This window comes from Tupaia chinensis, unplaced genomic scaffold (assembly GCF_000334495.1).
Source record: "Tupaia chinensis unplaced genomic scaffold, TupChi_1.0 Scaffold000161_1, whole genome shotgun sequence".
Taxonomy (NCBI): Eukaryota; Metazoa; Chordata; class Mammalia; order Scandentia; family Tupaiidae; genus Tupaia; species Tupaia belangeri.
The window spans coordinates 4,767,057-4,790,174 of record NW_006159632.1 but is presented as its reverse complement, the minus strand read 5'-3'; the positions used below and the strand labels follow the sequence as shown (position 1 = coordinate 4,790,174).

The 23,118-nt window shown below is 56.0% G+C and overlaps 1 protein-coding gene across 1 annotated transcript in view; it reads right to left on the bottom strand.

Annotated features, from left to right (window-relative positions):
• Positions 1 to 1,215: 1,215 nt before the first annotated feature.
• CUNH1orf198 (chromosome unknown C1orf198 homolog) overlaps positions 1,216 to 23,118 on the bottom strand; it is a gene marked incomplete in the record, with an annotated part of 36,567 nt that continues 14,664 nt past the window's right edge. The window contains 3 exon segments of the mRNA XM_014586822.2: positions 1,216 to 3,770; positions 7,662 to 8,210; positions 22,695 to 22,745. Coding sequence (XP_014442308.1) covers positions 3,714 to 3,770; positions 7,662 to 8,210; positions 22,695 to 22,745 — 657 coding nt within the window.

Sequence of the window (23,118 nt, the reverse complement as noted above, 5' to 3'; positions counted from 1 at the left end):
CTGTTTCCCTGGCAGTTGCTCTTGCCTAGGCGCTCCGACCCCCCTGCCCCACGTGCAGCTGTGGACTTGCAGGGGTCCCTCTGCACGTTTCTGGGAATCTCACCAATTATTTTTAGCACCTTTTCATATACTCGGTGTTAAGAATGTTGTGTTCGTTTTCTATTGAGGTTGCCGGACTCTGTAATTTACAGGAGCGCCCTCAACGTTCCTGACCCTTGTCCTCTGTTGGAACAGCCGTAACAAATACCTCCTCCCATTCTTGCATGCTATGCTTCAGTGACAGAAATCTTGTTCGCATACGTTATGGTTTGTGCTTCTGAAGTGTCACTAAAGATCCCCTTTGGCCTGGTCACCGGATCTTTTCCTCTGTTAAACTCACACCTTCACTTTTTATAGTTCGGTCTTTAACCAGAGAGCTCACCATCTAGGCAGTGCTGGGCAGAAACCCTCACTGCTATTTCTCCATGCACTGGGAACCCACCCACCGAAGAACCCGTCCTTTCCCACCAGGCTGCCGGGCCACCACGCCGGTAAATCCAGTTCCCACCTACCGCGTCAGCCCTCCAGTTCTCCATCCTGTGTGTGGTCTCACGGTCACATCTCACAAATAGCCACAGACAGATTGTATGGCCTTGCAACCTCCCTCCCTCAACTTCGTTAGTGAGCAATTTCTGTTTACAATTTAAATTGACCAAATTTCTGGAATTATCCAACTGGAGTTTTTATTGAGTATGCAACAACTTTATAAAGTGCTTTGGGGAAAATTGTTCTTATTTTTTGTTATCACATCCAGGATTATTTGGATATTCTTAATTCTTCTATTTAATCCATGTATAGTTTTAACCCATATGTAGGTTTTTATAATCCACATTTCCCATGAACTGTCCCAAGAGCCCTTATATAACCCTACGCTGTGGCCCACGGACATGTCAAACACCGTATCCCAGTAGGCCCGCAGGTACAGTTCTTGGCTCTCCCAGAAACCTTTGGTCCCAAGGTGCCAAGGGTCCCGCTGTGTAAGACAACCAGTAGTCCGCTTCCCGAGCCCCCAGCGGAGCCCACCCCTCCGGCTAGGAGCCGTCACCCAGGAACTGGGTCAAGATGGCAAAGCAGGCTTTCCAAGGGGCCTCACGTGGGCACAGTCCCAAGCACGACCACCTTTCCCCATCTGCGTTCAGCTGCAGCCACCGCGCAGGCCCCAGACAGAAACATCCAGCATTTTAAAAATGACTTTATTAAAGGCTATTAATATAAAATACGACCAAGTTACAAGGTGCCAGGAAGAGTTTATCATTTTTTAAAATGTGTATCAAAGAAAGGAGGCGCTAGGAAAGGGAGGCCCCTTCCGCCATCCACATGGAGGCGAGGCTCACGGTGAGGCCTGCTGCCCCAGGTGGGCAGCGCTCCCCACCCGGCCAGCCAGAGAGGGGCCGAGGTAAAGCGGAATGTGCTCCCAAGCCCTGGGGAGTTCCCGTAAAATGCGTCACCAAAAGCAGGACACAGGATCCTTGCTGCATCCCAGGGGCTGCAGGTGGGCGTGGGCCGGCCTCTTAGCCAGATGGCTTCAGCTGCAAAGTGTGCACGGTCTCAAAACTTGTCTGAACTCCCCATCCTGATGCCTGGGGAAACAATGCGGCGAACTTAGAGTTTAACGTCTGGATGCTGAGATGTCTCCGTAGAAGGGGAAGAACCGTCTTCGCATCCACTTGGTCCGGGGTGAAGACCCGAAGCCCAGCAGGAGGGAGACCACCAGTGCGTCCTCCAGCCCTTGGCTCTGTCCAGAAGCTGAGCAGCAACCAAACCCTAGGCGCCTCTCTGGGACTTCCCGGTTTCTGCTTCTACGTGTGATTTGGGACTCCATACCAACCAGAGCCACTATTCGCAGATACACTGAGGCCTGCTGGGTGCAGGGCCCCAGACAGCAGTAAGGGGCAGCTTTCGATAACCCCCACATCTCAGCTCCAAGGAGAACTTCACGGCTTTCTGGGAACATGGGGAAGAAGTCGGGACTCCAGCCACAAGGACAGATCACCTTGGTCAGCGTCCCAAGCCACAGCCCTCTCCCTGCTGTACCAGCACTCAGGGACTCACGTACACACGTACTGCTACCTGGGTTCTAAAATGGCTGCGGCTTCAAGGCAGAAAGCGGAGGCAGGAGGCCGTGCTCTGAGGCTCCCTGTCTGTGGTTAGCCCTGCAGGGGGCCAGTGCAGTGGCAGCTGGGATCCCTAGGGCCCGTCTCCCCTTGCATGGACCAACCGTGCCTAAGCAGCTCCGAAAGGACCTGTTTTTGCCAAGTTACACTTGGTCGCTAAAGGAAGAAGGTCACTCCAGGCCCCAAGGAGGCAGACGAGGCTTTGGGACCCCAAGCGACTGGCAGCAACCAGAGTGAGTGCTGGCCATGCTGCGGCACTGGCAGAACCCTCCTGGGGGAGCAGCCACGTGCTTTGTCTTGCAGCCAGATAAAATATCCTGGGAATTGTTTCAAACACACATTTGGGTACTGACACCAAGCTCTCCTGGCAGGGCTCAGAGGGATTAAGGCTTCAGGTGAGGAAACTGCAGTGGGAGTGGCGTAGAGGTCACAACGCAGGGCTTGGACAGCTCAGGGGCCACAGGTCAAGGACCCTGGGAGGGAGCGGCTTCCCTAGCAGAGCTCCATGCCTCTCTGCAGGCCAGGGCCACCTCGGTCCACGGGCAGCAGGGAGAGTTTGAACCGATACCCACACAGGCCTCCAGGAGGCGCTGCAGGGTGGTCACTCTTCCACTCTGCTCCGGTGGAGGTCAGGGTTGGGAGGCTCCTTTACAACCCAGCCTCCCGGTCCTTGGGATGGAGGTGTCAGTCTCCAGCTGCCAGGAAGGTTCTAATGCCGCTCATCAGAAGAGCCCGCCCTCCAGCTGTGCCCACCATCTGCCCTGGCTCCACAGGTGCCCACAACAGGGCAACCACAAGCCACATACAGAACAAGAACTTCCGAAAGGAATTGGTACAAAATCAAGAAAAGCCACAGCCCTGTTGTCGCTGAATCTAGATACAGAAAAATGAAAAGTTACTGCAAAATTTTAAACATGCAGCTCTTTTTAAACAAAGACTGGTACTTTTAATACGCGTTGGGGCAGCATAGACGCCACCTGCCACGTGCCAACCGTCTGCTTTCTGGGTGCAGGGTGGCACATGCTTAGAGGCGGGGCCCTGGCCGGAGATGCCTGGGCAGCTGTGTGCTGAGTGGGAAGTGCGTGGGCCAGATCTGTCCTGGGGACTGCCAGCACGCTGATGTCATCGAGCTGAGGACGTGGAGGACGTGCCGTGGCCCAGGGGAAGCCACGCGTTAAACAGGGGTGGGGAGCGAAGGAGGGGATGGAGATCGCGTTTTGGAGTTCTGTGAGCTGGCTGGGAAAACGCTTCCTTTGCGGAGGGAAAGTGGGTGGGGCCGGGAACAGAAGTTTTATTTACAAGCTTTATTGAATTCTAAGCGGTTCTTAAAAACTCCAAATGTAAAACTTCTGTTATCAAATCACTGAAAATAGCATATATATCTGGTTTTACCAAAAAAGGAAAAATCTGGCAATATTTACTAGTTTGTTTCCAAATGATTAAGAAAAGAGTGTAGAGAAATTGAGAAAATACCGAAAAAGTATGCCCTTTTATCCTCCTCACGCGACACTTTGGAAAGCACGTTGGGGTTCCTGGTTCGCCGATTTTGTTGGACACATTTTACCAATTGTCCAGAAAGTCAAACCCGGTCTTCAAGACGACAGTGCTTGAGCTGACCTGTAGGAAGGACGAGCACACTGAAGTAAGGAGTGAGCACTTTTTTTTTTTTTTTTGTAATTATGCGTAATCTAAAAACAGCACCTCATCTAAAATGACCCAAATGAAATACCCTGCTTCTGTCTCAGAGGCTCCTTGACCTTGATTTACCTGAGCTTGGAACCAAAAGGTTAAGTAAATTCACTGCAAGCCATGGTGCGCCCTGCCCTAGCCCCTGCCCTGCCCTAGCCCCTCCACCCACAGCTCACGGCATGGCGGTGAGCACAGACCCATTACGGGGCAGGGACAGCAATGTCGTGCTGCTTTTCTGTCAGTCTTTTCTGAGCGCAGACATGTTAAATTTATCCATCATAAAACAAGAGAATTATAGGATATTTTTATAATTTCTAATGTAAAACAAGCGCACGTATGGATGCAACACGAAAAAAGAACCTGTAAAGGGGTGAGAATGTCGGGGAGAACGAAAAGCTCTTTCCTCGGGTCACATGGGAGAAGCAGGGTTTGCCCAAAGCCGTCAGGACCGGCCTTTGTTTCGAGGGAAGCAGGATGAACTCGCTGGGCGCAAGACAGGGGCCCGGCTGGGCTGAGCCCAGTGACCGCGGCAGCCCACCGCCAGCAGTGGGGACGCCGGCGAGGGACTCCCTGAAGCTGCCTCAGACGGAAGCACAGGGATTCGGTCCTGCTCTTTTTCTGATTTCCCTCAGTTTTTTAGAGGGGGTGGCATTCCTCTGAGCTCCACTCAGAAATCTGCCCTCTCGGGCATTTCGTGTTCTGCCCAGGCTCTGCCCAGACACCTCCCTGTTTCTCTTACCGTTGAGGGTCCCCGTTATCAGACTGTTCCCTTCGAGAAGGCCCAACTTCAGTCTCAGAGAAAGAGTGCCCTGCCCGTTAGTTACGGTAGTGCTCGGTAGTTAGGGTGGTGCTAGGTAGTTAGGGTAGTGCTAGTTAGTTAGGGGTAGTGCTAGTTAGTTACAGGTGGTGCAGAGCCAAGCCTGTCTGGAAGGAGCTGCCAGGCAGGAAGGTTAGAGACAGAAAACCAAGAACGGGCAGGGCCCAGGGGCCTGGGAAGGGACAGGGCCGTGAGCACTGGGCTCAGGTGGAGGGGAAATGTGCGGAGAAGAGAGGAGCAGGGACACTGATGCACAGCTGATGGAAGGCAGGAAGTGCTGGAGTCTCAGGGTCCGCCCTCCTCAGAGGATGACAGACAGCAGCTGAGGGAGGTGTGAGGGCACCCGGCACGCCCTCCAGAAACCACCCAGAGTCACCAGGAGACGATGACACCTCGACAACAAAGCAACACACAACCCAGCTGAAAACAGATGAAAGAAGACGGACGGGCCAAAACAAGTGATATGAACGGCCAGGAAGCACATGAAACGGCAAGGGCGTCCTCAATGCTCAGGGACATGCGAATCACAGCGACCACGGGGCCAGCATCTAGCTCAGTGCGTAGAGGAGCCGGATGCTACACGGCCAACCATGGTTTGAGTCCTAAACCCAGAGCTCGAAAAACATGAAGCACATGAAACGGCAAGGGCGTCCTCAAGGCTCAGGGACATGCGGATCACAGCGGCCACGGGGCCAGCATCTAGCTCAGTGCGTAGAGGAGCCGGATGCTACAGGGCCAACCATGGTTTGAGTCCAAACCCAGAGCTTGAAAAACATGCTGGCACGTGTGCGTGCATGTCCAAAGTCCCAGCAGGGTAGGGAAATGGAGAGGGGACTGTGGCATGACCCCGGGGAAGTGCTTTCTCCCTCCGCCCTGCTCGGCCTCTGTCTCTCTCTGGCACAAAAAGTAACAGTAATAATGAGCTACCACTACCCGTCACCTACTCACACCAATGAGACGGCACTACCAAAGAAACAAAAATAACCAAAGTTGGCAAGGAGGTAGAGAAACCGGAACACCTGAGTTGCTGTCGGTGGGAATGGAAAATGGTGCAGCTGCTATGGAAAACAGTGTGGATACTGGTCAAAAAATTAACAGTAGAATTACCATAGGATCTAGCAATTCCTCATCTGGGTGTATACTCGAGAGAATTGAAAGCAGGGGCTTGAAGAGACATATGCTCAGCAAATTCAGAGCAGCTTCATTCACCATAGGCAACAGGTGGGCAAATGGGTAGACAAAATGTGCTATGTCCATACAGTGCACTATTACTCAGCCTTAAAACAGGGTGGGGGTGTGACGCGTGACACAACATAGAAGAACCTCGATGAAGACGTCGTGCAGAGTGAGATGAGAGTCACTTTAAAGACAAAGGCTGCGTAACTCCACTTATTCGAGGCACCTAGAGTGGTCAGGTGCACACATGTAAACGCACACGTGCATACGTTTCCACGGAAAGCAGAGCAGAGTTGCCAGGGGCTGGGGGAGGAAGGGAGGGGAGTTGGCAGTTAACGGGGACAGTGTTTCAGTGGGCCTGAAACTGGATGGCGGCGATGGTTAAGGGCAACGCAAATGTTATGCCGCTCAACTGCACATTAAAAATGAAGATGACAAAAGCTATGTTACATATATTTTGCCACAATTCGAAAGACAGACAGGAGCCTGAAGGCCAGAAAAGGCAATGATGCCCACGTGAAGAACCGCGTCCTGGGCTCTCCATCCACCAGGCACTGGAAACCAGCCGGCCCACATGGAGGGGCAGACGCCATGAGGCCTCTCGAGAACGCCTGCCTGCCTTCCCAACAGGTATTTCCCTGGCTCCCAAATCCAGACCCACTGCTAAACCACGTGCCACTGGCTATACGGGCAGCTCCCAAGGCAAAGGCCTACCAGGCCCCTGCAGCTACGGCAAGCTTGCAGTCACTGGCACTGACACGCTGACCTCATCACTCCCATCCTCTATGGTCCCACGTCAGGGCCAACCCTGGCCTCCACCCTCCAGCCAGACTCATCTGTGGACTGGACTGCCCCCTACCTAGTGCCCCCCCAGAGCTCAGCAAGTGCCCGATCGCTCAGAGAGACCTTGCATGGCAGAAGCACCGCTGGGCCCGGCCATGCAGCCTGGAGGGTGCAAGCAGAGCCAGCTCCAGGTAGACACACACAGGCTGTGCCCATGGCCTGGCAGGTGCGAGCAGGGAGAGGCCGCCCCCGATGCGGGCTCAGTCACGCCTGTGTGCAAACGGGCTGCCTCGCTGACCAGAGACACCTCCATGAAGGCCTCCCTGAGATGTACTGCCCGCCCTGTTTCCCGGCTTAGTTTTGTGTGATCCTGTAATCGGGCTGCCTCGCTGACCAGAGACACCTCCATAAAGGCCTCCCTGAGATGTACTGCCTGCCCTGTTTCCCGGCTTGGTTTTGTGTGATCCTGTAACGCCAGTGCCATTTAAAGGCAGGGACAAGCATTGTCTTCTCTGCGCTGTCTCATTCTTAAGCGATGCAGATAGACCGGCAAAGACCAGGGTCACCACTGCTCCCCCAGGAAACCAGACCACTCAGGAGCTCCGGGCTGCTCACGCCCCTCACCCACTGTTTCTCCTCCACCCTGCAAGGACCACCTTTCTTGATGTCCTCCGACACTCAACCCTGCCCTGCTTAGGAACCAGCAGCCAACCCCTCCCTGATGCCACAGTCCCCTGATACGGCTGAACTCTTGGTAGGCTCTGGGGTCCCCCCAGCTTCCTTCATGCCCCTCAGGACCCCTGTGGGTCCCTTCCTCACTAGGCTCCACCCCCTGGCTGACAACTTTCCCCCCGAACTCGCCCTGCAGGGCCCCACATCCGACCTCACCTGCCCCCATTGACAGAGCTAACTGGACTTCCTGACCTCAGAAGCCCTGGGAGGAGGGCAGGGGGAGGAGGGCAGGGGAAGGAGGAGAGAAGGGGAAAGTGTGAGCACCTGTGGCCCCCGGTAGCCCCCCTAGTACCCCGGAAGAAGGGCCCCACCTGTGCAGGCTTGGGCTCCATGAAGAGTGCGTCGTCCTCGTCACCCTGTGTGTCCTCAAAGGACAGCAGCTTCCTCGCGGGCTCGGAGGGGGCGGCCTCATGCGAGCTGCATGGGGAGGCCTGGGCGGGCTGGGGTCTCTCACGCTCCCCGCTCTGGCTCACACCGAGAAGGGTGCGCTGCTCCTGGCGGAGGGTGCTGGGCTTGTCCACCTTGGCCTCCCTGTCCTTCGGGGCAGGCTCCGGCCGATAGCAGGCAGGTAAGACCTTCTCCCCTTTCTCCATGGACTTGATCTGACTAGGGGTCAGCGACTGGAACTCGGCCTCGGACCCCTCACCCCGGGACCGCTCGGCGTTGATCTTCCAGAAAGATGCTTCCTCGTCCTTTCGGGCAGGGCCCAGGGCATCCAGGCTGGAGGACCTGCTGCCCTGGGAGGCCTTGAGAGCCTGCGGGCCCTGGGGAGCTTTGGACAGCGGCCTGGGCTCACTGGCTGCAGTGCCGTTGCCGGGATCCTGGATGGACAAGGCGCAGATGCTGAACTCCATTTGACTCTGCGGGCCGGGAGAGGGACAGACAGCAGCCTTAGAGCCCATGTACCAGCACGCGCTCCCTCCCTGTGCGCCCGTGCCGACCCTCTGCTGGAATATTCGCCTGTCCTGAGTGGCTATTCGGGACCACCACATGCACCTGCATGGCGCCAGAGGCTTCCACATCAAGACCGGTCACATGCTGAGCTCCGAGTAGCACCGAGGCCCCTGGATCACCAGGAGGTTCAGGCTCTCTGTTCAGCTGCTCGTCCTCCTTCTGGAGGGCTGCCCTTGCTGGGAGGTGAGGGGGGATGTGCAGAGCAGAAACCACTCTGCAGGGGTCGGCCCTCGGCACAAATACCCACAGGCCGGATGGGGTGAGGCCCATGGCCCACATTCCAGTGCCCACAAAATGCTCTCCATCCAGGAGCCACCCCCCATGGTCCACTCAGAAAAGGAGGGGCCAGGTGTTGGGCCGACACCCCACCGGAACCTGACCCTCCTCCAGGCAGAGGGCGCTGGAGGACGGTGCCTGCCCAGCTCTGCCAAATCAGGCCTGGAAACGTTCTCTGCCCATCAAGCACTCCCTCACACTCCCCTCACTGTCCTCAGATAAACAGTGACAGAACGACGTGACAAAGTTTGACAAATAGGAAAAGATCAAATCACACCCGTAGTCACACATGTGAGGCTGTGGACCCCCTCCACACGCACGTCTCGGAAAGCTGTACCCTGTGAGGCAAAGACCTGGGGTCCTGCTTTCTAGCAGCACCTCTGTGGTGCGTGGCGTCGCCTGACCGTTCTCTCCACTGACACCGCAGCTCCCGGCGGCCGCCCTGGTGCCATTTTCTTCTCTTCGGACAATTTGCTCATCTTACCTTCACGCTCACGACCCAGGCCGGCCACGAGCACCATCATGCACACAGCCTTCCCAGTCTAGGTTAACTTCTTCAGACAGAAGTCCAGAGAGAAATATCGCAATACGAAAGGTTTTGGGCCAGCAGGTGACATGGTGGTTAGGGTACTGAACTCTCACATGGCAGACCACGGTTCGAATCCTAGACCTAGTGGCTTGCCTTCTCACTTCCCCTCTCTCTCTGTCTCTCTCTAGTGAGTGCATGGGCCTTATAGAAAACTTAAATGATAATAATTATTAATTAGTTAGTTTTTTAAAAATACGAAAGGTTTGCACTTGTCTTGTTGATGGTTTTAGTTGTAAGCCATCACACTGCCTCCCGAGAGCTGCCCCTATCTCTACCACCAGCTGCACAGTGGAGATTTTACATAGGGTCTCGCTCCGTGTGCGCCTTCTGCCTCCACCTCCTGAACAGCTGGGCCCACAGGTGTGTGCCCAGACCTTACTTTTAACATGGCCAGGAATCCATGGCCAGGAATCCATGACCAGTCCACTAGGAGATGGTGCAGCTGGATTTCAACCTGGTTCAAGTGATTTCAAGGCCTGGACCCCTGGCGAGGCCTCGCTGCATGGACGAAGCCAGTGACCACAGGTATGGCCAACATGGGAACAGCAGAGCCTCCCGCTCCATACACACACACACACACACACACACACACAGCGTGACTTCTACACATCTGCCCATGATCTCATCTGATTTCCAGGGAACTATTTCTGAGTGAAGCATTCTGAATACTCTGCATATTTCCAAATCCCACAACAGAACACAGGAAGCACAGGGATGGTGGTTTCTTTAAATAAACAAATTGCTAAGAATAGTTGGGAAGTGGAGCCCAGAGCTCAGAGGACAGAGTGGCTTTGATCTGAAATTGTCGTGTAAGGAAGGCACTTAGAACTGGGCACTTGGTCAGACCCTAGGTTTTTGAGGATCAGCAGTTTCTCCGGTGGGAACTTTGCTAGAAGCTTCTGGAAGGCAAGGTAGAACATTCGCCTACGTGGAAAGCGACAATGGGCCAGGCATGCTGGGGAGAGAAGCCAGCCAGGTTCCCAGGTGGCCCCAGGGCCACTGCTGTGAAGGAACTCAGCAGCCCTGAGCTGAGTTCATCCACAGAATGGCCGCGTGGACCGGCAGGCTGCCCCTCCACTTCTGAGCATGGGAGACTCCAGTGGTGCCCTCTGTGCTGACAGAGCAGCTCCCTGGCTTGGGGGCTACAGAGGTGACCGCAACCGTCAAGTCCCCACGTTTGTCTCTCTGTCCTGTGTGTGTGTTGCTCTCAGCTTCACAAGTGACATGTGACTGTAATCTCCTTTACAAAGTCCCCATGGGGGAGCAAGCCTGTGACGTGGTAGCGAAGGCAGCTGGATCCCACAGGACCAACTGTGCAGTTCAAGTCCCAGACCTGGCGGCCTGAAAGATGCGCCAAGCACATGTTCTTTCCAAAAGAAGTGGAGGAAAAGGGATTATGGCTTGGCCATCCCGCATGAGGTGCTCTCTCCCCAAAGACCACATGTGCCCTCTAGCAAAATAAAAACAAACAAAAAGGTCCTCGTGGGTCACTGTGCTGGTTCCAGGGCTCTTCCCATTTCTTAATAATTCTATTATCTAGAATTTCTAAATACAAACCTGTAGGGGTGGGACAGGCAGGAGAAGGGGAGGAAAGGATTTTTCTTTTAAGTTTTATTTTTTCTTCCATGAGAAAGAGACAGAGACACACCAACAGGGGCTTGATGCTGCGGTCCCCCCAGCTCCTGCCAGCCCAGCATGGCCTGTGCGTGCCCAGCCCCTCAGGAAGGTCTCTGGTGAGGCGGGGACCTGTCCCGTGGGGCAGCCTCGCCGCGCCTCCCCATCTCCCCGGCCACAGGAAAGGATCGTCTTTTCCTGTATAGATCCAATTTCTTGGCTCTAAAACTTCCAAGAACTTTAACAAAAACTCCTGCAGGGCCAGGTGGAGGACCCTCCGCTCGGAATGCAGCTGGCGGGCACCCCACTCGTCACCCCTCCCGGGTACTGCAGTGGTGGTGCTGCCCTCCCTGTAGCAACCGCTCGGGGAGGACAGGACTGCGACCTCGCGCTCCGGGATTCGCCATGGCCATGGGAGGCAGCTGCTTCCACTGCAGCCGTTTGCCTTCCTCTTCCTTTTCATTGTCTCATTTCTCACCTACTTTAACTGCGCATCTTTGTGGGCATGACAAGGTGGGCCAGGCACGGATGTGGTGTGGTGTGTGACCGGCAAACCGAGCTCTGACCCAGCACCATCTGCAAGAAGACCCTGCGCTACGCCTATGGCTCCTCACTCCCATGCTCAGAGCTGCAGCCAGCCTGGGCTCAGCCCAGCTGCCAAGCCTCCTGTCTGCGGGCCGGCCCTGGCTGCTGCACCACCGCACACCCCCGGTCCCAGGGCCCTGCCAGAGCTCAAGAGCATCTCACACAGCCCAATCCAACGCCAGTTCCCCTTCCCCTCAGGAAATGGCAGATCCCCACCCCACCCCATCTGGGCATCTCAGACCCCTCACCTACCACCAATCAGCCACCCTGGCATCTGCCCTCCTGCCGCGCTCTCCTTGGCCCACCTCTCCCCACCCCCCTGGCTCTCTAGCCTGTCCTCACAGAGCATGTGTCTCTGAGCAGCGGGACCCCCAGTGCCGCCCCTCCCACCGTTCCCTGTCTGTCCTCTCTCCCTGATCTGGCAGCCTAGTGACATTCTTGGGCCAACGGATGAGATCCCAGGAGCACTGTGCGGTCTCCTGCCAGGCCAGCCAAGCGGACAAGCAGCTCCCACCAGCACCTCGGCCTGGTGCCCCACTCTCAGCCAGCGCCTCCCCTCCTGCTGGGGGTCCAGGCAGTCGATGCTCTGTCCCAGGGTCTCTACAGAGCTGTGCACAGCGTACAAAGCTTCTCCAGCTGCACTGTCACCTCGGCAAGGCACAGTGTCCCCTGCTCAGAGTCAGAAGAGCCCAGGTGCTTGGGCCTCCCTTGCACTTGTCCACGACTACCAATGCGCCATGACTTCCAAGGAGCAGGAGGTCAGGGAGGCCTGGAGCCACCTGGGAAAGGTCACAGCCCAACTCCACCCAGCTGTGGGCAGCCCTGCTACTCCAGGGACAGACCCCACTGCAGGTCCCAGGTGGGGGTGACACATAACCACACCCACACCCCGGGGGACCAGAGTCAGGGTGAGAGGAGTCAGGCCCAGCAGGGATCTACGGCAACTGCCAATGCCCAAGGCTGTGCTCACGGAGGTGAGGGGGCAGGAGACAGCCCAGCATGCAGGGTCCAGGGCAACCCAAGGCATCAGTTTCCCAAGCACAGAGCAGGCACTGCGAGGACACACACAGCTTGGCCCCCCTCGAGGCGGGGAGGGTGGTCGTTCTCCTTTTTATTAAAGAGAAGGCCTTGCCTGGAAACCGAGCATACACCTGTCTGTGGGACCGCCGTCCACCCAAAGGCCTAGAGCAGCCAGCGGCCGGGAGAGTGCAGGGTAGACGCCCAAAGGCCTAGAGCAGCCAGCGGCCGGGAGTGCAGGGCAGACAGCAGACAGTGGAGGTCCAGGCACAAGTTTCTTCTTTCTTTCTTTTTGGAGAGGGTTTTGCTATAGGGCACATGCGCTTGCCAGAAAGACAGAGAGAGACACAGAGACAGAAAGCAAGAAATTACCCCCCAGGAGGGATGGCCATGCCACAATCCCTTCTCCTCCATTCTCCTCTAGGGATCTTGGGCACACACGCACACACGCCCAGCAGGAGTTTAAGCCACCGGTTCCGGAACTCGAACCTCAGTCGACTACATGGGAGTCCGGTGACACAGCCATTACGCCAACTGCTGGTCCCACAAGTTTCTTACTTCAGGGGAAAAAAGGCCATTTTCTCGGGTGCAGAAAAGGGCCGGGCTCTTGGGAATGGAGCACACCAGCCTCTCCCACTGCACAGGCACCACAGGGCCAGGGCCCTGCAGGAGCAAGCCGCGTGAAGGCCGCCGAGGGGAGCCAGCTCCCTCAGCCGTCGGCGCTCGCCCCCCCCCCGCAGCCGTCGGCGCTGCCTCCGGGCAGGAAGCCGGAGGTGGGGGGGGCGGGTTAGGCTCAGAGCCACTCCCGTCTTCGAGAGCCTCTACGTGGCTGACCTTGGTTTGAATCCTGGACCTGGTGACTTGCTTTCTCACTTTCTCTCTTTCTTTCACTCTCTCTCTCTCTGGTCAAATTAAAAATAAAGTTAAAATAAAATAATTGTTTTTAAAAAAGCTCTTTTCAGATTTGCAACTTCACAGATATTTCCTTTCTTAAAATTGAGTCATGAATACAACAGGTGTACTCAACCCAAGGCACACAGCAGCAAGTGAATTTAATTTATTGCCATTGCATAAACATTGTGCCAGTTTCACAAAGTTGTTTAGGACATAGCACCAAGGAACAGAGAGACAAGAATGTATTATCAATAGTAACTACTGGAGATCAGCAGATGGCACAATGGTTACGTTGCTGGACTCCCACATAGTCGACTGCGATTCTAGTCCCAAACCCAGTGGCTTAAAACTCATGCCTGGTGCGTGTGTATGCATACCCAAAATCTTGAGAGGAGAATGGAGGAGAAGGCACTGTAGTATAGCTATCTTCCCTCAGGAGAGCGGGGTTGACTTTTCACTCTCTGTCTCTTTGTCTCTTTGAGTGCACCTACCCTATAGTAAAAATATCTCTAAAACAAACACACAAACAAACAAACTAGTAACTACTGATTATTGAGTACTTCCTAACTGAATATCTAACAATCACTGGAGGCATTAAGATCCCCATTTCACAAATGAATACATTTCTTAAGAGTTATACAGGTTAAATGCTCACCCAAGACAACATAGCTACATCTGATAAAAGTGTTATCAGATTTATCTATCTGTCAAGTTGGGGCTCATAACCCTGTGTATATTACACTGTGCCTTGCAGATAACTATTGGGTCATCAGAAAAGCCATGATACATTTTTGTGTAGAAAAACAGAAAAATGTGTCATGACTTTTCTGACAACCTAATATAAAGCAAGATGCCATTAGGAGCGTTTTCTGGAGTTCATTAGAAAGAAATGGGAAAGAGCCAGGGTCTTTCTGAAAGAAATAGAGGAGACAGTGAGTACAGGGGATTCTGTGGGGTGTGGAGAAGACAGAGAAGAGAGGCTGAAGAGTGGGAAGGTCGCAGGGAAATGATCCCAAGAACTGAATGAGGGAGGAAAATGACAGAAAGGGGCTGAGAGGAAACAAAAGGACTTCAACAAGGGCAAAATAAAGCGATTAACAAATGGTCCTCGGCCTGTAGACTGCCTGTTCCCAAGGTTTCACAGAAAATGTCTATCAGTAGAGAGAAAGATAGAGATTTATTAAAGTTTCCAAGGGCAAAAAGATAGTAAGCCTGTTTTGTTTAACACACACACTCATAAAATCACATCTGCTAGGCCACACTTTGAGCTGGTATTTAGGGGTTCAAAAATGGGACTTTCTTGCCAGGGAGCTCACAGTACCCTGACAGCCTGGCTGCCACGCTGGATTTTGGGGTCCCACTTATGGGATTCACTGTGTTTTAGGTCCATGCCCTCATTTTGATTGTTCTATGCGTCTGGCCTGCCTGATGTCTTTTTGTTGCCCACCTCTTCCTGTTTCCTTAGGAGAGCTATATTTCCTGGCCACCTCTTACCCAAGTGCCTATGCACCACATGGATCTATTTACAAATTTGTAGACCCCTCAAGGTAAGATTTGATGTCATTTTCTTCTCAGGTGCATTTTGTTGTTTTTTAAAGTGGTGTCTCACTGTGTTGGGAGCCTCCTGCCTCAGCCTCTGAATAGCTGGGACTACAGGTATAAGCTACCAGGTCTGGTACTTTCAAATAGGGGGTCTCTCTGTGTTGCCCAGGCCAGCCCCAAGCATAAGATCTTCCTGCCTCAGCCTCCCCCATGGCTGGGATTACAGGTATACACCACTGTGTTCAGCCTTTAGGTTGGACCAGGAATGGAACTTGGACCTTCCATGTAGTCCCAGACTGTGAAGCATGGTGTCTCAGCTGCAGGCTTCAGTTGCTGGTCCTCAGGTGCCTTTTTACGAGTCCTTATCTCTAGAGTAGATTATAAAGACAGTCTTCATTCTCTCCAAGTTACCAAACACTATTAATGAAAAAAATGTGTGCTTCAGTGAAAAGCAGTTTGGGCAAACAAATGCATAGAATAATGTATCTATAGGAATTATGCAATGTTTGGGAAGTGGTCTCTTTGCAGTTGGAGATGAGAATATTGAATCTTCTCAGATTGACTAGTCTAGGCCTGTGGTTCCTCTCTCTCTCTCTTTCTTTCTTTCTTTTTGGAGAGGGTTTTGCTATAGGGCACATGCGCTTGCCAGAAAGACAGAGAGAGACACAGAGACAGAAAGCAAGAAATTACCCCCCAGGAGGGATGGCCATGCCACAATCCCTTCTCCTCCATTCTCCTCTAGGGCTCTTGGGCACACACGCACACACGCCCAGCATGAGTTTAAGCTACCGGGTCCGGAACTCGAACCTCAGTCGACTACATGGGAGTCCGGTGACACAGCCATTACGCCAACTGCTGGTCCCACAAGTTTCTTACTTCAGGGGAAAAAAGGCCATGGGGGGGGCGGGTTAGGCTCAGAGCCACTCCCGTCTTCGAGAGCCTCTGCCCCCGCACCAGACTGCTGGCCCCAGCTCCACGCCCGGGAGCTGCAGAGCCTGGCGGGGACCGGGGGGAATGGGTCATAGGGTCAGGCTGGGCGTCAGCACCCATGTGGGGCACTGGGTCTCAGCTGGCCAGGAACCTTCTAAAAACAGATCGGCCACAGCTGAGCCCGGGTCTGTTTTTGCGGCCCGCTCACTGGAGAGGAATGCGGAATGTCTCGCAAAGGGGGCCCTCCGCCAAAACCAACCATTGGGCTTGGCAGCCGCACGCAGAGCTCAACTGTCAGGACAGGCTCTAGAATGCTGTCAGGAGATGCGGGCCTACTGGAGCAGGGCATAGCATCTCCCCACCTCCCCAAGGACAGAGAAGAGGAGGCACACCTTCTAGAACCTCAAGGTTACGGGAGGGCTGCCCTGCAGAGGCAGCGTGATCTGGCCTGGTGGTCCAGCCGCCCCAATGCCAAGGCTCCCGCACACACCAGGGACTAAAAACCTGCTCTGGAGGTTCACCAGGCCAGGCCCAGTGGGGAGCCCCAGGAACCTGAAGAGACAGGGCAGCCAAAGCAGGTCAGACCCACAGCCACCCTCCCGGGACAATTCAGCAGGGGAGCACCAGGCCAGGGGCGTTGAGGTTACAAGGCAAGTCACCGTCCCTGTCACCTGGGGCCAGTTGTCTCCCAGGACAAAGACATGCCAGCAGAGAACTCATGGGACGCTGCTGTGCCTGCATCTCTCGGGCTCTGGGCCATGTCACGTGGGGTGGGCGGCTCTCTGGGGGACACAGCAGGCGTCAAGGCTGCCGGCTCACACCTCACTTCATGCCCCACTTTCCTGTCTAGGAAATGGGCTGCTGGGAGGGTAAGGCACGCACCAAGGTGCTCGGCGCAGACTGTATGCGGTGACCACTCGGCATCGTCGGGTAGCTATGGAGGGTGGAGTTGCACTGTGTCTGGAGGACAAATGGACCTTTGCAGGTGTGGGCGATGGGGCAAAGTCGCTGAGGTTAGCAAGAACCTGGCGGCTGGGGCAGGAGAGAGCAGAGCCTATGGGCTGAGGGGCTGTAGGCCAGAGCAGCAGGAGAGACCCAGGCCACAGGAGAGCGGGAAAGACCTGGATGGAGGGATAGTGTGGGGGGAGGCACAGGGTCAGCGGTCAGTTTGGGACTCTGAGGGGTCGGGACAGCCCAGAAGGAGGGCAGGAGGCAGCAGATGGGGCCCCAAACTGGGCAGCAGCTATGCTGAGGGGTGGGGCACGGTCTAGGGACGAGGCTTCTCAGACACTCGCGGTGGGCCATGAGGAGGGGCCAAGCAGCGCCATGATCAGAACCAAGGGGATTCACCATGCCTGGGAGACCCCGATGGGACGAATGGCCCACCTGTCCCTGTGGGCACTGGACCCTGCAAGACACAGGCAGACTCTGCACCCACTCAGCTGCCAGCCACCCCTGCCCACGCCCAGTGTGCTGCCCTACAGCAGGGACAGGGCACCAGCCTCTGGAGGGTGAGGATTCAGCATGCCAGCCCTACCCAGGGGCTAGCACTGAGGAGGTGTTCTGCTCATGAGCACGGATTCCTCCTCCTGAGGAAGGGGCTGCAGCCTCCCCTAAGCGGGTGATCTGCACTGGCCCCCGCAGGGCCTGACACCAAGGAATCGGGGACCCAACCCGCCCCAGCCCACTGCCCCTCCCCAGACAGGCCACTGGACATCTAGCTATGGAAGGGTGTGGGCAGGAAGGAGGGCCCAGACAGCCAGGGGGAGGAGAGCAGGCTGGGAGTGGGGCAGTGCTCCCAGGGCCACGGTCTGACCTGCCTCTCAGGCCTTCTCCAAACACTCCACGGACCTCGGGGAATGCCAGGCATCCTCCAGGCTCCCTGCCTCCTTCCTGTCTGGGGCATTCCAGTGCTGGGTTTTTTCCTCTCCAAACATCAGTAGCCTGAGAGAGGAATGCGATGTCGGATCCCCACGGCACACTCTCCCCCAGAGTGCCTGCCTGGCTGACGGCTGAGTGAAGATGAACCATGCCCCCACAGGGACAGGCAGGCCTCCCTCTGAGCCTCCCTTCCAGGACGGATGGAGTCCGAGCAAGAGGCCCCACAGCGCCAGCCTCAGGAGGAAGCAACTTCTGAGAGACAGGGCGGAGGGGCCAGCGGGGCTCACAGGAGCTGGGTTTGAGCCGGCCAGTGGCATGGTGGTGAAGGTGGCTGGATCCCACAGGGCTGACCGAGTGGTTCGAGTATGGACCCATGGCCGGTGCATGTGCATGCTTGCCCAAAATTCCTACAGGAGGAGGAGGAGAAGGGACTGCAGCATGGCATGGATATCCCCTCTCAGAATGCTTTCAAACCACCCCCATCTACCTATGGCAAGCACCAGTTCCCTATAGCAAAAACTAAAAACAACAGCAACAACAATTTAAAAAACAAGAAGCCGGGTTCACAGCTGCAACAGAGACCACGTAGCACCTGCCAACGCCATCAGTCTCCTGACCACGGCTGGGTTTAACCAGGGCAGCAGCCGCAGCCCCGCACACGGCACCAGGTCTCTGTGTGCAAGCGGAAGGTCCTGGGCAGGCCAAGAACAAGGAGGCCAGGCTGCAGGAACGGCCACCGCGAGAGAAGCCAGGACTCCGTGGGTTTACTCTGGACCATCGCCAGCTGGGTCAGGTGACCCTTGACTCAGGTGACCTGCCTGTCGGACTGGGCAGTCAGGGCAGTGGGCAGAGCCAGGCACACTGCTGGCCCGGCAAGCGTCTGCGAACTGACCCGCTGGAGGAAGGCCCAAGAGCCCGACCTCCAGGTGCTCAGATATGCAATAACAGGCAGGGAAATGCCGGAGGCATGATTCTGGCCGGCCTTTCTCTGAGAGATCTTCCACCAAGGACAGCTGCCCGCTCACAGCTGGCCGCAGAAGAGCTACTCAGCTCCAGGCCTGCTGCACTTCTGACACGCAGTGGGTGCACAGTGAACGTCCACCGAATGAAAACAATGATGGGACCACAGGGACAGTGATGGGCTGCCAGAGCCTCAGGGAGGGTGATATGGAGCCAGCGCTGCGTGGGGACAGTGTCTCACACATGAGGGGCTCTGAGGGGCAGTGGCGAATCTGCGCAGCACCGGGAACCACATCGAGCCAAGCCTGCACATTCCACAGGCTGACGGGCGGCTCCACCGCAAGGGGCTAAGCAGTGTCAGGGACCAGATCCCACATGGCAGCCGCAGCCTGGAAACACGCCAGGAGCCCGTACTAGCCCCGAACCCTGACGGGATGGGGCAACGCAGGAAAGGGACCCGCACGCCCACACCGCACAGGGTGCTTCCTCCTCTTCTCTTTCTGGCAAGTGTGTAAGCCCTCCAGCAATCTGAAAAATGAGTAAGATGGACAGTTTCACGTTATATTTTACCACAACCGAAATCACAACCAGGGGCCAGCAGGCGGTGTGTAGGTAAAGGCGCTGGACTGCCACATGGCCGACTGTGGTTTGAGTTCTAGACCTGGCGCCTTGAAAATCCTACCAGGCACGTGTGTGGTGCCCAAATCCCCAAGGCGAGAAGGGATCAGTGTGGCCATTCCCCCCAGGGCATGATTTCTCCCTTTCCCTCTCTCTGTCTCTCTCCCTCTCTCTTCAGTGAGTACAAATGCCCTATGGCAAAAACCTTAAATGAATAAATAACAAAAATTCAAAAAGTCAATGGGTGACGAATTGAAAATGGAAAGAATGGCCTAGGAGTAACAACAGAGTGAGATGGAACCAGCAGAAGGCGTGACGGTTACGTCGTTGGACTCCCACGTAATCAACCACGGTTCGTGTCCTAGACCTAGCAGCTTAATGAACAACGCCGGGCGTGTGCACGTGCGTGCCCAAGATCCCAAGAGAACAGAGGAGAAGGGACTACCGTGTGGCCATTCCCCCGGGGGGCTGGCGAGTTTTCACTTTCTATCTCTGTCTCTCTGGCAAGTACATGTGCCCTATAGTAAAAATCTCTCTCCAAAAACAAACCAAAAAAAAAATAAAATAAAATAGAGTGAAAAGGCATAGCTCTCTGAGTATGGAATCTTAAATTGAAAACGGATTTCAAATTCTCCACAACTCCTGTCGAGAGGTGTGATCTCTTTCCTCGCACCATGCGTGGGCCTGGCTTGTGCCTTGACTGATGAGCAGGACAAAGCAGAAGTGAATCCACGCGAGTTCCTGCCTCCAGCCCCCACCCTCCCAGACCCCCCACAGCATGTGCAGAAGCCCAGGTGGCTCGCGGAAGACCAACACCGACTGCCGTCCTGTGCGAGTTCTCTAAAGCACCTAGTTCCCACTGGGCTGTTGGATGACACCTGAGTGATCCAGGGCAAGGCCACAGAACCGCCCTTATGCTGAGCCCCAGAACACGCACTGCAGACCAAGTGCACACCACGCTGCTTAGGTCACTGAGAGTGGGGTGTCTGTTATGCGTGAACACACCTCAGAGAGTGAGGATGGCAGAGGGACAGCTGAGCCCCAGCCCTGACCTCGGAGATCCAGGGCCCGGCCTCACTAGGGCCCTCTTCCATCTGTGGCTCTCCACAAGGGCCTTGTGAGTCCCTAAGTCTTGACTGAGTGTGGCAAATCCCCAAAGGCAGGGAGGCAGAGCATGCAGGGAGCACGTGGGGCTCAGGCAAAGGAGGCCGGAGAAGGGGAGGGCCCGGCCTCACTAGGGTCCTCTTCCATCTGTGGCTCTCCACAAGGGCCTTGTGAGTCCCTAAGTCTTGACTGAGTGTGGCAAATCCCCAAAGGCAGGGAGGCAGAGCATGCAGGGAGCACGTGGGTGGGGCTCAGGCAAAGGAGGCCAGAGAAGGGGGCTTCCAAAACTCAGCATGGGCTAAGAGACGGAAGGAAGGACAGATCCCTCCCATCTGGGATCCCCTTTATGTCGCCTGTAGCAGCTCTGACACTGACGGTAGGAACTCTTCCCTGGGGAGAAAGACCGGAAAGAGGAAGCCCACCTGTCTATTGGATACACTGGGGCTCTCACCGAGCACCAGAGAGGACGGGCACTAGAACACGCCCCGGAGCCTCGCACGACCTCACTTGTGACCGCGTGGTAAAGTGGCAACACACATCTCCACCCACACCGATGCCGGACACCTGCCTGGCACCTGTGGACAGCCAGCATCAATGTGCTGCCACCAGGGGCTAGCCATCCCTCTGTGCCCTCAGGCTAGCTCCGGGATCTGCTTTCCACGCTTTCCACGGGCTGAGGCCGTGCCTGTGTCAGCAGTGGCTCCAGGAACTGCTCGACGTTTGTCCTAGAATGTCACTGCCAAGTTATGACAGATGAACTGTCCCGTTCCACAAGAGCCGACTTGGAACCCGTAACAAGGACAAGTGCTCTCGTGGGGCACTTGACGGCTTAGGTCCTACAACACTGAAACGGTCTTGCCCTTCCTTCACCATCATCAAAGAGCCCAGCTCGGGATAGCCTGCCCAGCCCCCGGGCACCACACCCAAGCTGTCTATGCCCAGGGCAGAGTACTGGTGACTGTGGCTAGAGCCGTCTGTGGCATTAGCGCGTCTCATTTGGGGAGCTCTGACAAGGGAGCATGGGAGACCCAACTGAACACCAGTGGAATGATGGGCTTCCCGCCCACTAGAGCCTCCACTGCAGTGTCAGGAGATGCGGGACCCGTCCTGGGACTTCCGAGCTGCCGTAACTCCAGGCTGCTCCTCGACCCGAAGTGCTCTCCCCAAGCAGAACGCAGTTGCCCCTGGACCACTGCCCAGACTCTGGGCTCTGCACAGACCCTGGTCAGTTACAGTCAGCAGCGGACTTAAGGGACGGGACACCCAGCAGACACGGCCTGCATCTTCATCTTCAGGGTGCTCAGGAGCCCCTGCGGGGATGTCCCGAAGGCAGACAGACTGCCGCTTCTCCATGCACCTTCATCCGAATGAATACGTGGGTTCCCCCAAGCCACTTCTCACATGGGGTACCAACGGCCTCAGCTGGCACCTGCCTCCCTGTCCTGAGGCCAGCTCGCTTCACCAGGCATCAGCGACTGCTACCAAATTCTGTCTGAGGCACAGAGCCCGGCAACGCCCTGCCCAGCTGAACCCATCACACGGTTCACGTAAGACCCAGCCCCTGTGTGAGGGCATCAGGGTCCCTGTGGGCTCTCCACTGCTCACCCCACCCTGCCCGACTCCTCACAGGCTTGTGGACATCCACGGCAGCTGGGCATGGGCTTGAACCAACAACTGTGGGACAGGTGAAAGCCAGGGATCAAGCCCCTTCGAGGTTCAGCTCAAAGATGCTGATCGGACCACTGCAGTCTGAGCCCTAGCCCAGGCCCCCCACTGCACCCCCCACCGTGGAGAGAACCCTCCACACAGGGCCCCGAGTGTACCGGGACTCAGAACATCCTGGTCTTCCACTTCCTTTCAGGTTAGAGACCCCCCTCTCAGTCACTGCGCTCCTCTAATGCACCTGGGGAGACTCGGGAGATGCGGGAAATGGTAAAGCCCATTAGGCGTGATGCACCTCAGCAGCGCCGGCAGTGGTGGTGAGGCGACGAGGGTGACTGGGAGGAGTCAGCACCGCGCCCCGGACGCGCCAGCCGACGTGAGCACTCGTGCACCGGCCGGCTCGCCACTCAGCACCTGCTCAGGGTGGCACATGGCGCGCGTCTTGCCAGGGTGCAGAGGGGGCCTAGCAGGGTGACCCCATCAGCAGGCTGCTGGGAGCCCTAGTCACGGGGCGCTGTGGGGTGCTGCAAGGCCCTGGCTGACATCCTGACCACTGCTCCGAATCTCATCACCAGCAGCAGCTTCCGAACTCCTGTCCACGCCCCCGTCTCCACTGGGCAGTGGGCGCCACTGCAATCTCAGTCCATCAGATGCTGCAAGAAAAACACAGACGCCATTCTTCCTGAAAGGACAAATGCTTCTAAATTTAACCACTTACCCTTGTTTCCCAGGAGAAAGGGGCAGAGTGCTCATCTTGCCAAGTTATATCCTGAAATAAAAATTAAAAATAAATCAGATCCAAACCTAGACATGCCCCACGCAAACATCCACCCAGGGCCATGAGGGAACCAAAATTTAGGAAACCCCCCATGCCTGGCTCTAATCGCACCGATGTTTCACCGCCTGCAGAGAACGTGCTGACCACGGGGCCTCACCCTCACCTTCCAGGGTGCTGGCTGGCGCCCTGGCACGCCCTTCCCTGCCAGAGAACACTTAGCAAATGCCCACGAGGCCAAGGCGGGTCTCAATCAGGGCAGGAACTGAGCAGAAACACCAGAACTTGGCACACGCAGCAGAACCAGGCACGCATGTCCCGGCCGTGCCAGTGAGTAGCCTCAGTGTCCTCACCTACGGGAGAATCT